This window comes from Panthera uncia (assembly GCF_023721935.1).
Source record: "Panthera uncia isolate 11264 chromosome C1 unlocalized genomic scaffold, Puncia_PCG_1.0 HiC_scaffold_3, whole genome shotgun sequence".
Lineage (NCBI taxonomy): Eukaryota > Metazoa > Chordata > Mammalia > Carnivora > Felidae > Panthera > Panthera uncia.
In genome coordinates, this window is record NW_026057584.1 from 37471915 (window position 1) to 37485602 (window position 13688).

The following is a 13688-nucleotide window of genomic DNA, read 5'->3' on the forward strand; positions in this document are numbered from 1 at the left end:
TCTCTCTCTGCCCCTCCCCCATTCATGCTCTGTCTCTCTCTGTCTCAAAAATAAATAAACGTTAAAAAAAAATTTTTTTTAAAATACAATTTAGATGATAGCTTAAAGACCTATATAAAAATAGGTTTCATCACACTTCAAGGTGTAGCCCATGTCCAACATAATAGCTACATTTCATTAAAAATGTAAAACATGACATTTTGTGCAGTTCATAACAAAATCTCTAATTAGGGGAAGTTAGAACATGTCTTGACTGTCATGTATGAGATAATTTACCAGGAATTATTCAATATGTAGCATTTTAGTTAGAGTGGGATTTGCTTTGGTAATAACTGTGGAGTCAGTTAACCTGATTTCTGCAGGCTTATTAGGAAAGATGTCATAAGAATACAGTAATAAATGTTCAGTAAATTTATAGAACTTAAATTGTTAGTAAATAGATGAGTCTTTTCATAAGTTCATTTATATTAAAACTGTATGTATGAAATGAAAAAGTTTCAGTGTTTGTGAGCTTGAATAAAATTCTCTGGCTTTGTTACTATAATAGTCAAGTCAAATAAAACTTTTGAGTATTGATATGTTTTCATGTTTAGAGATAAATGTATTATCTAAAGTATTTGTAAAATGTTATTTCAAAATACTTAGATTCATAAATTTATGACAGCATAACTTTCATTTAGAGGAGAACTACTGGATTCAAGAATTTGGAACACTGTTCTGAAAATGAGAAACAAAATAATCTTAAGGAAAAAAAATACAGACTATAGAGTTATTAAAATTTTTAACAAATTTATACCAGCACACATAAGCAGGCTTAGGATATAAAGGGAACTATTGAAAGCAAGAGAGAAATATTTCACGATAAAGGTAAGTAGTTTTTCTAAGTTTCTAGTTTGGCACTCATCTATTTCATATCTAGCTATCAAGAATAATCCCCCACCTTGAAACACTCATTGCTGTATTTCAATTAAGGGGTCTTTTTTAGACTTTTCATCTTCAAATCTTTGGTTCTGATTATACTACTTCCTCTTCCCCACAATACACTGCCCTCAGTATATACTCAGTGATTGATTGTGGTGTTGGTGCTGAGGCTCTGGCATCAAGATAAATCTGAGTCTAGGCTCTTCTGTTTTACAAACTATAACCCTGGCCAAGTTACTTAATCTCTCTCTGCCTCAACTTCTCATCAGCTAAACAGAGAAACAAAAATACCTCAGAGTTGATGAGAAAAGTAAATGAGAGAACATAATTAAGGAACACAGAACTATTGGTTCTCTCCTTTCACCTTTGCTTATTACCGAACTAACAATGAAAAATTTTGGCAAAATTATAGCCATGGGATTCTCCCCTTTTAATAATCCAAAGAGAGGACTTCCTGAACAGGTATATTTGCTGACATATCTATTCAAAAAGCAAGTTATTATTTTCACAGAGGCATATATGGAAAAAGTCAAGGTTTTAGAGTCACAAAACCTTACCTGCTATAAAATTTTTATTTTTCTACACTTAGCAATGATACACGTGGTAGTGAGCATTACAGACTGAAGTGCTGATGTGTAGTGTAAGTTTTTACTTTCTCATTGCCTAGTTTCTTTGAACTCATGAATGGCAATTTTGTTTTTTTGCAGACTTGAACATTTCTTGTTAATTTTATCCTTTTATATTTTGAGAATATGTTGTTAGATCATACAATTTCCTAATTGTTATAACTTGCTGCTGCATTATTCCTTTTATATTAAACCTCACTTTATCTTCAGTAATGGTTTCCCCTCTCAATATAGACTGCCTACTATTAATAATACAATACCAGCTTTCTTTTGGTTTATTTATATGCCCAGTATTTCTTCATGTCTCATTTTCTCTTGTAAGTATATGCCTTTTAACTACCTATAGCTAACTTTTTATTAAGAATGAACATTGCTGGGGCACCTGGGTGGCTCAGTCAGTTGGGTATCCGACTTTGGCCCAGGTCATGATCTCACGGTTTGTGGGTTCGAGCCCCACATCGGGCTCTGTGCTGACAGCTCAGAGCCTGGAGCCTGCTTTGAATTCTGTGTCTCCCTCTCTGCCCCTTCCCTACTCACGCTCTGTCTCTCAAAAATAAATAAACATTGAAAAAAAAATTTTTTTAAAGAATGAACATGGCTGTCTTTTGACAGAAGGTTTATCCTTTGATGTTCATTACAATTCTGAGATATTTGTAATTATAATCATTTCTACTGTCTTATTATGGGTTTTCTTTTACCATATTTTTCATTTTTCTTTGCCCCTTTTTCTCCTTCCTGTCTTCTTTTGGATTGAATTTTCTTTAACATTTCTTTTCATGTGGTTTGAAAGAAATACATTGTATTTGTATTATTGTACTGATTTAACCTAAAATGTGTAACATGCTTATTAACTTTATATTTTTAGTATTTATAGCTTTTTAACCAGCAGACTCTTCTAGACTAGTTCAAGGAAAGCCAAATTACTGAAACTATCTTAATGTTTTCCAACATAAAAGTTACTACATTTTTAAAAATATTTGGAGAAAAAATGTGCAGTCGGTCATATTTTTATTGAATGTATTAAGAAAACAGAAATTCTAATCTATAAATCAGAATAAACTACTTTTTGAAAGTACATCTTCATGTTAAATCGCACAAACCAGTGACTATCAACTAATGAGGGATACATGCACAAGGCATGAATGACGTTAGGAATGGTAGTATAGAGAGGATAGAACCATTTTTCCCATACCATACACTAAGAAAGGTGGTATCATCCATTTCCAGTTATTCCTAGAGCTGTCCCTCCAGCTTTACCCAGTGAGTCTTCCGGGCCCTCTGCAGATGCTTCATCCAAAATATTCTTCATGACTTGAAGGCAGGGCTCATCTCTCCTTGGAGCTATAATTTTCTTCTTGCAGATGGCACACTTGGTTTCCTGAAACATCCTGACATCTCATACCTTCCAGTTCTTAAGTGAGGAGCTGTGGACTTTAAAATCTATGGTGAGTAGTCTGTGCCATAAACCAAATGATATTTAGTTAACAGCCAAGGATGGAACTTCCGTACTTAGCCTTACCTTACTTTGAAGATCCAAGTATGGCTAAAACTCCCAATAGCTATTCATGAAAAGATGCAGTAGAAAGTATATTATTTCTAGTTGTCAATGCCATAGGAAGAACCTCCTGGTGTGTAGCTCTTCCCAATTCCCTTCCCTTGTCATGAAAATATAAGTAGAAACTGATTAATATGACATAATCTTAAGCAGGGTATTTTAAATATGGTCAACTATTCCCTGTTAGGTGGTTCCCATAATTCAGAGGATCTATAATACTAGGTAACCTAGGACTACCAAAAAACTAAGAGAAAGCAGCAATTTCCCCTTTAAACTGGTTAGTCCCTTCCCCTCAGCTCAAAGTAGTTCTTGGTGATAAAGGAAAGTAGCTTCGGCTGAGCTTCTCTTATCCTCAGTCTCAAAAAAGAATAAGACATTCTCTAAGAAGGTTAAAATCCCCATTAATTAATCTAAATTAGCTTGGTTGTTACTGTTTGGCCCTTCCAGCAATATTAACCCCCAAATTTGGTGTGCTCCTATTGATAAAAGATGACCAATGCTATCTAAAGCTCCCTCCTGTAAGAGGAAGGGTCAGGACCATCTGAGTTGTGCTGAAATGACATATTTCATACTGGTTTCATTTCGCAAGAGACTCAAAGCCTTTCTTCTAAGACTGATCCCCCTAACCTGTGCTCTTGGTTACCCAAATCTACGCTGGAGCTCCCTCCAAGCTCTCAGAACTCGTAAACCTTTGCTGCAAAAATAGACTTATGGCTGTCAATACATCCACACCCTTTTAGGTCCACTGATGTTATTCACTCAGGCAAAAGATGAGGGCAAGGACCCACCAACGTTTACAGCAACCTTGATCTCACCCACCAGAACAGTTGTTCTATATTTGGTAGAACTATGGATAGTGGGGAATTGCCTCCAGGAGACTATTTTAGATCATCATATAGCAGCTTTATGAACCAAGTCTCAGTCAAGAGGCATGGCCTCCCCCATAACTCCGGGTTACACTAATGTAGGCCAACAATGCAACTACATACTTACCAGGGGTAGGGCAGTCAGAGATCTAAGAAACCAGCCCTACATAATGCCCAAGGAGTAATCTGCTAAATGCTTCATACTGCCACTTGCTACTCAAGCTACATCATGATCATAAGGCATCCTAGATGGAGGCCCACCCAACCTAACCAACTACTGGCTTTACTTTAGTTTTGGAACTTCCCATATCTAAAGAGCTATTTCCTGGAATGCCTGGCTGGCTTAGTCAAAGCATGCAACTCTTGATCTTGGGCTTTTAAGTTCAAACCCCACATTGGTTGTAGAACTTACTTAAAAATTAAAAATAAAGAGCTATGTCCCAACCACAGGTCCAACTGTGCAAAAAAAAGACCTGTGTCCATGTTCCAGCCTAGGCCTTCATGAGTACTTTGGCATCAACTTAATTTTCAACTTATCCGGCTCTTCTCAGCCGCTATAGGGGTCATATAGGTCGTTAAGAAAAATAATGAGGCCTACTTCCAGAATAACTTTGAGATATCAGTGAAATCAGAGATGGTATCTATTTGTTCTTCCTGCCTATTCTTGATCTCCATATATAGCCACGGGTCTTATGACTTCTGAGGTGCCTAAGCTCTACGTTCACTTGTAGAATGGCTCTCCAATATACAGTGATGCACCTAATATATACATTGACCACAACTTCTTGCATGACTTCATTGATAGGACTGTAGCCTGCTGAGTTGACAGCTACGTTATTACTTTAACATGATACATTGTGAACACCTGGTCTATCCCCTTCTGCAACTATGCCCCCAAGAGCCCCAAAATGAATATTTAGGAGCCGCAAGGTAGTAGTTTGGGAGAAACCTCTGTTCTGTCAAAGGATGCATAAGATGCCATCTCTTCAGTTTTAAGTTTCACCTTTCCTCCACTTGCCATTCCTAAACTGTTGGATCAAATTGAACACATCAACTAAGTACCCAAAGGATACTTGTTTTACATACCTTGCCCCTGACAGAGAATCCAACTGGTTCATCTTCCAAATTACCACAGAGTAACTTAGATCCCCACTTCTTCAGAGTATCCTTTATTAATTATGTATCTGTACTAATTATGCCCTCTCCTCTTTCGATTCTCTATTTTCTTGTGCCCTTTGGTACCATAAATATTCTGGTAGCCAGTTAAGTGCCTCTATAAATGACAAGCTGCACAAAAGGAACTCCATTAACACCCAGCAAGTCAAGATCCAGTGTATTGACCAGCACTAGGCCATAGGAAAGATCATTCAAGTGGAAGTGAATGTGCTTTCATAATAGGAACAGAAAAATTGCTATCAAGGCACTTCAACAGCAGAGGTTATCATACCACTGGTTTTCCAAATCTGTTTTTGTTCATTCATATAAACACATCTCATTTCTTTTACCACTCTGCTCTATCCAGCCCTAGGAGAGATTATACCCCTCCTACACCCCAGTAATCTGCCCTACCAATCCCAGAAGATAGCTAGACTATGTCATGTGGAAAGCCCAGGTTTCCATTATGAAGAGGAGGGTCTGAAGGAACATTTGTAGAAACGGTCCTTCCACCTTTAGAATGCCTTCAAGCATTCTTTTCTAAGCAATGTTTCCAAGCAACCAGAAATCTCTCACCATATTGATTAATAAACAGAAACTGGAGCTGAATAGTAGCACCTAGAATAAATCTGGGGGAACTACCAGCACAATAGTTGACTTCATAGTGAGCTCTCTCTGCTTGCTACCATGATGAGAATGAATATTTCAAGGCAAGTTCTCATTTTAAACTTTGGCCTAGCTATCCAATCACCTATGAAGTATTACGCTGGCTTACTGTGTTGTAGTCATTGAATAAATTGATACCTTAACATCTTCTCTGTGATATTCTCTTATGGAGCCTTGGAGAGATCCCTAAATCCAGTTTGAGATTCTTGGAGCATTGATCATTTCCTCCCTTCACCATCACCTTCAACAAATTCAACAGAACAGATCTGAATAAGGTACTCACAGACTTTTAAACTTTAATAACTTAAGACAGCAAAAGAAATAATCGGTAAAAAGTACTTGAAAGTATATGTATTAACATTTATAACTATTCCACAATGTCTATATTGTATTATAGATTCTGATTTCCCAAAAGAGATCACATAAGGTAAATTATGTATGTGGTAACAAAATTATGATTCAGAAATAAAAAGAAAATATAACCATTTTGAGCTGTTTACAAATTTTTTAAATCATACCTGTAAACCTGTTATTAAAGTTTAAAATTTTTAACATAACCAACTCGAGAGCTTTATAATTTATCACGGATAGTCCAAACGCATTTGGTACATTTACTTATTACCTTACTAAACGTTTAATAGAGTAAATGTCCTTTTTTAGTAGTTTGAAAAAACAGGATTCTGATCTTTTTTTATTGCTTTATGTAAAACAGCAGTGGTTACAGTCTTCCCTTATTTTAAGAAAAGCAATAAAATTTTTCTTTAAATTCTGCCAAATTAGCAGAAAACAAATTTATCCTAAATATTCTGAAATGTCAATGTTAGGTAATCAAATATGTGAAACTGTAGAGCCATCTACTGGTTGAAGTGTAATGTTACAAAGCACAACTATCAAACTATTAACAGAGTAGGTAGGGAGTCATAGTTGTAAGAAATGAAAATATAAACGTGGGCAAAAACCATCTTGTCTAGGACACTGGTTTTTAAAGGCTTAATAAAGAAACCTGTTTATTTTTAATAGGAAACCCAACATATATAACAAAGTAGGACTACTATGTAAAAGCTGAGGTAGGGGGCCTCCAACCCCCAATCTTCACTAATTTGCCCAGCAGAGGCCAGGCCAATGGAAAACAAGCCATAAGAGGTAGTCTGGGCAAATAACATTAACTGTGGTTTGGAAGGAGGCACAATGAGAAGGAATAGTATCAGCAAAGTTGTCTCTCACCCATCTTTGACCCTGGAGACATCTTAGAGACACTGGTGTACAAAGGATAGTGGTTAATGGGCACAGAGAACTGAAGACTAGGAGGGGAGGCACCTGAAAGGCTACAAACCTCTTATCACAGTGACACTGTTTATGTGCTCATATGATGCAACACTTTAGAAAACATTAGCATAATTTTCCTAAAAACGCAAAATAAGAAAATAACACATTTGCTTTTTTACCACAAGCCAATTTAAAAACTAAGTTTCTAGGTCCTATGGGCTTTTACCAGCCAGGCCCTAGACTGGTCTAGTCTTGGAAACAAGAGCCCAGTTTCAGGTCCCAGCCTCCTCCCTTCAAAAGGACATGGATGTCCATAGAATCGAGGCAAGAAACAGAGCTCTCCAAGGCCCCTCTCTGTGGCAGACACCCCCAACCTGGATAGCAGCTTATCAGCTAGGCTTGGGGTGACAGGCTGGAGCAAAGTTCCAAAGACTCGCAAACATTCCAAGGCTACATGAAGCACAGTACCCAGCCAGGGGGCATCCACTGGGCTCTCCCAGTTCAACTTCCACGGTGCATGCCTTTGGACAAAGCCATTAGTTTGCCGGACACAGCTGGACACTGCCTCCAGAGCTTTATAGATCTGAAAGTTATCATAGTGGTCGGCTACCTGCTTGGGCAGAGTGGCCACTGCATTCACCAAAGCATAGTCCTCTGCCTGAGCACGAACTGACGGCCCCACCAACCCTGGCTCACTGGGAAAGCAGGTAGTGCAGAAAACCGGATAGGTCCCAGAAGGATTTATTCTATTGGCAGTACACCGGTTCAAGAGACCTCCCAAAGCATCTGCCAACTCGGAATCTAGCAACTTAACCACCTTTTCATCATAGTAATCACAGTCCCAGTTGGGGACGCCCTGCCGAAGAAGAAAGTATCGGAAGCCATCCACAGTATAGCGATCAAGGCAAGTCCTGGGATCCACCACGTTGCCCAAGCTTTTGGACATCTTTTGGCCACAGACCGTCCAGTGTGAGTGGACATAGATGCGGTGTGGTGGGCTCATGCCGGCCCCTAAGAGGAGGGCAGGCCAATAGATAGCGTGGAATTTAAGAATGTCCTTGCCTATGATATGAGAGGTGGTTGGCCACCAAGATTTGAACTCAGCATTTGGGTAGCCAATTACAGTAAGGTAGTTGACCAAGGCATCCAGCCATACGTAGATGGTCTGCGAGTCGTCCCCGGGCACAGGAATGCCCCAATGCAAGTGGCTGCTCCTTCGAGAGACTGACAGGTCTGGCAGCTCCTCCTCTAGCCACTGAAGAACTGCGTGATGAAATGGCTCAGGGGTGATTGCCTGAGGGTCGCCCCGCAGCCACTGCTGAAGAGGCTCTCGGAACTGAGAAAGCCTGAAAATGTAGTTTTCTTCCTTGGTCCAGACTACGGGATGCCCACTCTCTAAAGACACAGGACACGAATTCCCCGAGGAACTCGGCTGCCTGGTGACCTTGGCCTCAGGCAGGAAGCACTCTTCGGAGGCGCAATACCAACCTTCATAGAGACCCTTGTAGAGCAGACCCCGCGCCTTCAGCAATCCCCAGAAATGCTGCACAGCGATCCGGTGCCGGACTTCGGTGGTGCGGATGAAGTCGGTAGAGGAGATGCCAGCCTCCCGAAAAAGCTGCTGGAACTGGGCAGAGACTCGGTCGCACAGCTCGGTCGGGGCCAGGCCCGCAGCGGCTGCTGCTTGCTGAATCTTCAGGCCATGCTCGTCGGTACCAGTGGAGAATCGCGTGGCGGCGGCGCTGGGAACTCGGAGGCGACGGTGGCGGCACAAGGCGTCTGCCAGTAGCGCCGAGTACAGGTGCCCGATGTGCGGCGCCGCGTTCACGTAGAAAATGGGTGTCGTGAAGAAAGCGCGCGCGTCGCGAGCATCGTCGCGGGCACGGAGAGGGGCCGAACTGTAGTGGCGGGGAGTAGAGTACTCCAGGAGCGAGACTCCTCTCGTCCCCGGCCGTCTTAGCAGCCGCAGGGCAGAAAACTGCACCATGATGCCGGCCTAGCCGCGGCAGCGGAGGGGGCGTTCTGGAAGCACGTGTGAGGAGCGCATGCGCAGCCGAAGTGCACCGCCGCTTCCGGCCGGCCGGAAAGCCAATGAGGTGGGGTCTGTAACGCCGGCCCTCTCCCGCCCCGCCCGCCCCTCCTCTCTGCGCCCGCGTTGGACGTTGGGGCGGTGAAAGTGGAAGCGCGTGAGAAAGCTTAAAGGAGCTGGGTTTAGGAGAGGTTCTGAAAGCAGATAAATCTTTCTCTGACGTCCTATGCGCCTTGCTTTGGGTTGTAATTTTATATTTGTGGATCTCTTTTCCTCTCTAGGCTGACTTGCTTGTGAGGCAAGAATTTTATGTTCAGGCATTTCTCAAACCCAGTCAGTGGCCGGCACGTTGCTGGACACAACAGTATGCGCTTTACATATGCCCTGCTCAATGTAGAGATCTGAAATATCTAAATTTTATCTCAGAACCTAGCAGCTAGACACAATAAATCTGGAAGAGGGAGGTAGAAAGTAAGAAAAATAATTAGGGCACTTGAGGGAAGAGTAAGAACATGCAAAGTAAGGGAAATGTTTTCTCTAAACACAATCTTGAATCAACCAAGGATGTAGATATCTTACGTGCCAAAGATTATTGAGATCCAGAGAAGTGAAATGCAGGCTGTTGTCACTGGTAAGGAAGAATCAACCTTCAACTTTATTTCTCAAAGTAGTTAGCAACACTTCTAAAGCAGTGTTTTGCCAAGTTTGCGTTTAGTGGTGGAACTCTACCTCTTTTTGGGTGAATGCTTCTGGAGCCCAGAACTGGATTAATATTAATCCTTGCTTCATAAAACACTCTCATCTTTGCTTTGGTCTATGACTAGCTTTTTTTTTTTTTTTCCATTTAATTTAAATACTACATTTCATAACAAAATGCAGTGCAACACCAGTGAACCCACAACCCAACCTAAGAACTAGGTGTGGTTATCTATGTGTGGTCCCAGACGAACAGCATTAGCAGCACCTGGGACTTTGTTAGAAACGCATGTTTTAGGCCCCACACCCAAACAAACCCTTCCACCGATTCCGGGGGTGGAAACCAGCAGCCTAGGTTTTAATGAGCTCTCCAGGTGATTCTGATGAAGATTCAAGTTTGAGAACCACTGAACTGGAAGATTACCAATGATTTAGATCTATGTGCTCCTTTTCTCTCTGTTTTCTTCCCAGAGGTAATCGTTGTCCTAAGTTCTGTACTTTTCCATTATTGTCATCACAAGTTAATTTTAATTGTATTTAAACAGTCTAAAAAAGGATATCATACTACATGTGGTCTTCTTCCACTGGCCATTTTCACTCAACATTTTGTTACTAAGATTCATCCATGTTTCTTTCTATAACTCTAGTTACTTCATTTTGAATGGAGAATAATTTATGAATGGGAGCGTTTGGTGAGTTGGATCTTATTTATGTGGTGATATGGAAAGTGGATCAATCAAATTCTCTATAGATGTTACAATAGGAACAACAGATAATTCTTTGAGTACTTAGTTGATATGCTCTATTTGATCTAGCAGTTTACGAAGAGAAAGTGAATAGGTAAAACCTAAAACTGGAGGGTATATACAGCACCCTCCAGAACTAGGAGGTAAATTCAGATTAAATGTCTGAGAAACCAAGTTTTCCAGTAGTTCTCCACCCCACACCCCTTTTCCATGGCATTAATTCTTTAGCATATGCAATATGTAATTTTTCTCCTGTTTTAATCAGGAAAAAAAACTCTCAACCCCCACTACTCCTCCATTACTTTCCTTCCCTTTATAGCAGACTCCTTAAAAGAAATGCCTATTGATGCACATCTGAGTGGTTCAAGTTGTTTGCTCTTAAGAATAGTACTACTGTTAACTTTCTTGTATAAATCTTCTGGTACTTACATGCTAAACTTTCTCTAGGTATGTATCTAGGAGTAATATTTCTGGATCATACAGTATGTGAAAGTTCAATTTCACAAGATAATGTCAAGTTGTTTTCCAACATGGTTAAGCAAATTACACCCCCATCAGCAACATACAATTAAAGAGGTCTCTCCAATACTTAATATTAGCTACTTCTTAATTTTTTGCCAGTTAAATAAGTATAAAACATTATCTCACTAATGTTCATAGAAACATTATCCCCAATAGCCAAAAGATAGAAACACCCCAAATGCCTATCATCTGATGAATGGATAAACAAATGTGGCATATCCATACAATGGAATATTATTCAGCCATAAAAGGAATGAAGTACTGATAACATGCTATCACATAAGTAAACCTTTAAAACATTATGGTAAATGAAATAATCCAGACACCAAAGACCACATATTGTAGGTTCCACTTACATGAAATATCCAGAATAGATAAATGCATAGAGATAGAAAGGAGATGAGTGGTTGCCAGGAGCTGGGGGAAAATCGCAATGGAGAGCGAATGCTTAAAGGATATGGGTTTCCCTCATGGAGTGATGAGAGAAATCTGGAGCTAGATAGTGATCATTATCATACAGTATTGTGAATGTACTTAATGCCACTGAATTGTACACTTTAAAATGGTTAAAATGATCAATTTTATGTGTATTTTACCACAATACAATATAATCTCACTGTGGTCTTAATTTGCAATTTCCCAAATAGAAGGTGAAGTTAAGCATCTCTGTGTGTGTTTATTAACCATATATGTTTCCTTGCCTGTGAAGTGCCTATTTATATTTTGTGTCTGTTTGTCTATTGGCTTTTTTTTTCTTTATTTTCAGGTTTTTATATATTCTTGATGCTGTTCCTTTATTGGTTGATATTTGACAAATATCATTTACCAAATTGTATCTTGTCCTTTCACATTACACTTAATAGAAATTCTTAATTTTAATATAGTAGGATTTATGAAAATTTATCTTATGATTGTTATTTTATTTAAAAATTTTTTTAATGTTTATTTATTTTTGAGAGAGAGAGACAGAGAGACAGAGTATGAGCTGGGGAAGAGGCAGAGAGAGGGAGACACAGAATCCAAAACAGGCTCCAGGCTCCAAGCTGCCAGCACAGAGCCGACACAGGGTTCGAACTCACAAGCTGCGAGATCACAACATGAGTCGAAGTCGGACACTCAACCAACTGAGCCACCCAGGCACCCCATGATTGTTATTTTATGATTAATGATGATTATTTTCTGATTATCTTTTTGCTTTAAAAATAGTTTTTAGTACTCTTGCATCAGAATAAATATTTATCCATATTTTCATATAAAAATGTAAAGTTTTCTTTTGATGTTCAAATTCTTCATGTAAAATTGAGGTAGGGATCCAATTTCATCCCCATATAGATAATCAAATGTCCCAGCTCCACTTTCTCCACTGATCTGCCATGCCACCTCCCTCATATATTAAATTTCCACATATGCAGGTTTCTGTTTCTGGGCTTTTTATTCTGTTGTATTGGTTAATTTGTCTATACCTTGCTAAAAAACAGATTTAATTACTATAGCTTTATAATAAGTCTTAATATATAGTTTTTATATCTCCTTATTCTCCTTCAGAAGTATCTTAGACATTCTTGGTCTTTTTGTCTTCCACATATATATTAAAATCAACTTGAGGATGCCTAGGTGGCTCAGTCAGTTAAGTGTCTGAGTCTTGATTTTGGCTCAGGTGAAGAGTCTTACAAATTGTGAAATTGAGCCCCACATAAGGCTGTATGCTGACAGTGCAGAGCCTGCTTGGGATTCTCTCTCTCCCTCTCTCTCTGCCCACCCCCCCCCCTCAAAATAAATAAATAAACTTTAAAAAATCAAATCAAATTAAATTGACCTGAGGGATTCCATGCGAAAAATCTGTTAGGGATAAGGTCACCATTGCATTAAATCTACAGCTCAATGACAGGTGTCAAGGAATAGCTAGAGAGATAATTACAATATTAAGTGTTCCTAAAAATGTGTATGTTTAAAAAAAAATAAAAAAAAATGTGTATGTTTATCTCTCCATTTACTTGCCTCTCCTTTCACGCTGTTCAGTAAAGTTGCATAGTTTTACATATACAAGTCTGGCTTATATTCAGTAGATTTATTCCTAGAAACAACATAGTTAATTGATAATGTACCTGTTTTCCTTTTCTGAAAATTATGGGGGTTTGTTTGTTACTGGTATATGAAACTGACAAAATCTACACTATTCTGTTTGAAGAAAGAGTGGTGTGATGGACCCAGAGCCCTGCCTGCCTGGCCTCCCCTCATGATCAAAGCCCCCTCTCTTCCAAAACTGACACCTCTTCGGAACCAGGGAGCTCTGCCACACATAGTTTGAAAACTTGTAATCTAGAAGAATGAACAGTTAAGAGTAGTCAACAATTTTTTGTAAAGAATAATAATATTGTGAACTGCTGGACAGTGAAAGATTATAGAGGCATTAAAAATTTTTAAATATGTAATATGAAGAAGCCAGACTATTGAGAAAAATTAAAAGTAAAAATAAAATCTTAGTCTATACAATGATTAAGTATGTGATGAGTATGGCATTTCTAATAATTAAAGAAAGACTTTTTTTAGGGTGCCTGGTTGGCTCAGTCAGTTAGACATCTGACTCTCGATCTCAGCTGAGGTCACAATCTCGCAGTTTGTGAGTTCGAGCCCCACATC

General features: G+C 39.3%; 2 protein-coding genes across 3 annotated transcripts in view; one reads left to right on the forward strand and one right to left on the reverse strand.

Annotated features, from left to right (window-relative positions):
• Positions 1-2538: 2538 nt before the first annotated feature.
• Positions 2539-9205, reverse strand: MARS2 (methionyl-tRNA synthetase 2, mitochondrial). Of its 2 annotated transcripts, XR_007454314.1 has the most exons (4): positions 7014-9205; positions 5928-6030; positions 3067-3202; positions 2539-2978 (listed from the first exon to the last, which is right to left on the reverse strand). XR_007454314.1 is itself a non-coding variant. In XM_049615204.1 (1 exon), the coding sequence occupies exon 1, from the start codon at positions 9040-9042 to the stop codon at positions 7261-7263; it is 1782 nt and encodes a 593-aa protein (XP_049471161.1). In that variant the 5' UTR covers positions 9043-9205; the 3' UTR covers positions 6782-7260. The 2 variants fall into 2 exon arrangements, 1 of the variants encoding a protein (XP_049471161.1); XM_049615204.1 differs by lacking the exons at positions 2539-2978; positions 3067-3202; positions 5928-6030 and having other exon boundaries at positions 6782-9205.
• Positions 5980-13688, forward strand: part of RFTN2 (raftlin family member 2) — a 77746-nt gene continuing 70037 nt past the window's right edge. The window contains exon 1 of the mRNA XM_049615207.1: positions 5980-6064. The gene's annotated coding sequence lies outside the window, so the exon portion shown is untranslated. The remainder of the gene's footprint in view (positions 6065-13688) is intronic.